Source organism: Brassica oleracea, chromosome C3, assembly GCF_000695525.1.
Source record: "Brassica oleracea var. oleracea cultivar TO1000 chromosome C3, BOL, whole genome shotgun sequence".
NCBI lineage: Eukaryota > Viridiplantae > Streptophyta > Magnoliopsida > Brassicales > Brassicaceae > Brassica > Brassica oleracea.
This window is the reverse complement of record NC_027750.1, coordinates 26,568,530-26,571,200: the sequence shown is the minus strand read 5'-3', so window position 1 is coordinate 26,571,200 and position 2,671 is coordinate 26,568,530. Positions and strand designations below refer to the sequence as shown.

At 41.4% G+C, this 2,671-nt stretch overlaps 1 protein-coding gene across 1 annotated transcript; it reads left to right on the top strand.

The window, feature by feature from the left end:
* The first annotated feature begins 917 nt into the window (after positions 1-917).
* On the top strand, positions 918-1,783 carry LOC106328825 (nuclear transcription factor Y subunit B-3-like). Its single transcript, XM_013767350.1, has one exon. The coding sequence runs from the start codon at positions 1,021-1,023 to the stop codon at positions 1,579-1,581; it is 561 nt and encodes a 186-aa protein (XP_013622804.1). The 5' UTR covers positions 918-1,020; the 3' UTR covers positions 1,582-1,783.
* Positions 1,784-2,671: the final 888 nt, after the last annotated feature.

Sequence of the window (2,671 nt, the reverse complement as noted above, 5' to 3'; positions counted from 1 at the left end):
TAGATTTAGGCTTCGAATACTCATTTCACAAATATTTAATTTCTTTTGAGGGATACAAACGAAATCGGATGGATTCTGCTATTCGATGCGAGTCCAATTTGAATTTCAAATTCAGTTACAAATGTCCAGGCCTACTTCTAACTAAAATTTATTATTAATAAATAAATCACACTAAATAGAGATTACTCCACCATCTTCTTGTTAATGGAAAATTAAAAGCCATCACCCAAATATTGTGGGGAAGATAACGTAAGATCCCTGTTCGGAAACGCGCTAGGCGCTAACCAGGTGGTCGGGTTGGGTCTAGCGCATAAAGAGAAATTTGGAGATTAATCGAAAATTATGCGGACGAAATTTTTAGATAGTTTACTATGTTATAAAACATGTTAATCTTTAATTGTGTATAACATTAATACATTTTCATGTTTAAGATTGTATAAAACACAAAAAAAAAAACTTAATATAGTGTAATTTTCATCAAAATTATGAATATTAATGATATCTATAAAATTTTAGATCAAATAAATAAATAAAAATATTATTTAAAATAAAATAAAAATAAATAAAAATATTATTTAAAATAAAATAAAAAAAATAATAAAACAAAAATAATAAAATAATAAAAAATTAGATTAGGCGGCCGCCTAGGCGGTCTAGGCGGAAAAAATCAGATATCCAATTTTTTAAACCGATTTGGCATAAATCGGGGCGGAAGAGTGACGCGTAACGCCTAGGCGGTTAGGCGGCCGATTCTTTGAACGGGGTAGGATCAACCAGATACTCCACGTGGGTAGACTCCGCACCGCCAAGATCTTAAGTCCCTCTTTCAATCCAACGGACGTAATCACTGCCACGTGTATCTAACCTTATCAACGCACAACGACCTATAACTACCCACGTGTCATCACGATCCGATTATTATCCTCTCGATCCAACGGACCCAAACCACTCTCTCTCTTTCTCTCCTCCCTCTCTCTCTCTCTCGCCGCCACCTCCGATTAACCGTTCGCCGTTTCCGAGATGGCGGATTCCGACAACGATTCAGGCGGGCACAAGGACGGAGGCAGCTCATCGTCGCGTGAGCAGGATAGGTTTCTCCCGATCGCGAACGTGAGTCGGATCATGAAGAAAGCGTTGCCGGCGAACGCCAAAATCTCCAAGGAAGCGAAGGAGACGGTGCAGGAGTGCGTATCGGAGTTCATAAGCTTCGTCACCGGAGAGGCATCCGACAAGTGTCAGAGAGAGAAGAGGAAGACGATCAACGGCGACGATCTTCTATGGGCGATGACGACGCTAGGGTTCGAGGATTACGTGGAGCCGTTGAAGGTTTACCTGCAGAAGTACAGGGAGGTGGAAGGGGAGAGGACGACCACGGGGAAACAGGGGGATAAGGAAGGTGGAGCTGGAGGAAATGGGAGCGCTAGTGGCGGCGGAGGAGGAGGATACAATGGTGGAGGAGGTGCGACGGCGGGAGGAGGGATGTACGGTGGGATTGTGACGATGGGGCATCATCATCAAGGACACGTGTACGGTGGAGGGATGCATCACACGCAGCAAAGCGGGTCCGCACGTGCTGATTAATTAAGCTCTGACTCCGTTAACTCGCACGTGGTGATTAATTAAGCTTTGACTGCGTTAACTCGAAATGGCTTTCTAAGCTTAGTAAATGTTTTATCTTTCTCCTTGCTCTACTTCTTATGTGAAATGTAAATGTCTTATATCTTTCTCTTTGCTCAATTCTTGTGAATGGTTTTTTAACCAAAGGAACTTCCCAAAGAGACAGGCAGCAAGATGTAACTAATCCAAAACCAAAAGATGTAACAAAGTCAAGAAACTAAGATTGTGAGAGACTGCCATTGCTTTGTTTGTTTCCTCATGAAAAAAGTTCACAATCCAGGGATGTTTCAGCAAGCATCTCCTTTGTGTTAATGTTTTGTTTTGGACTAGTTAGATATTCTCAGAGATATCTAACTTCACAAAATCACTGACCACTCTTGTTCAGAGGCATAAAAAAAAAAAGAAACGTTCTCAGAGGTAGCCACAGTCCTCGGCTAATCTTTTATCATTAGTTACTGTCTACCATAAGTGAATCATAGGCTACATCGATGAAACAGCGTAGAGAGCTTTGTAGCTAATCCTATTAACTGAACCTTGTGCTTAGTATCCACAGCAGCATTAGCACCAACTTAAACACTTAAAAGCTATGCATCCCATATCTCAGAGTTCTCCATAATCCTAAACAGCTGTGTAATAAACTCGAAAGTATAACGTACGTATCCTTCCTTCCTGCACATGATTAGAAAAAAAAGAGAGAAAATGAGCTCAGACGGCACTTGCTATCGTCACAGATGGTCAGGACGACAGCGACGGGCTAAGCCGTCACTTTAATTGTTTTATCTTCACAGCTCGAACCCGGGTTTCTCCCAGAGTTCATCTAACAGATAAACCACTCGGCAAGAGTGACATTTGTTGCGATGACTTCTAATAAAACATTAATATCAAATCAAAACGAATCGTTTTGACACGGTGGGTGCAAGAACATGAGGAGAGGAAACATGTGTCTTAACAGTGGTAAGGGTTGGACTTGGGGAAAGCCGTATACTTGTCAGTCCTGAGTTTTATTTCTGCTTACAACATATTTTGTTACTGTGTCACTCTCCCCTCTTGGGTT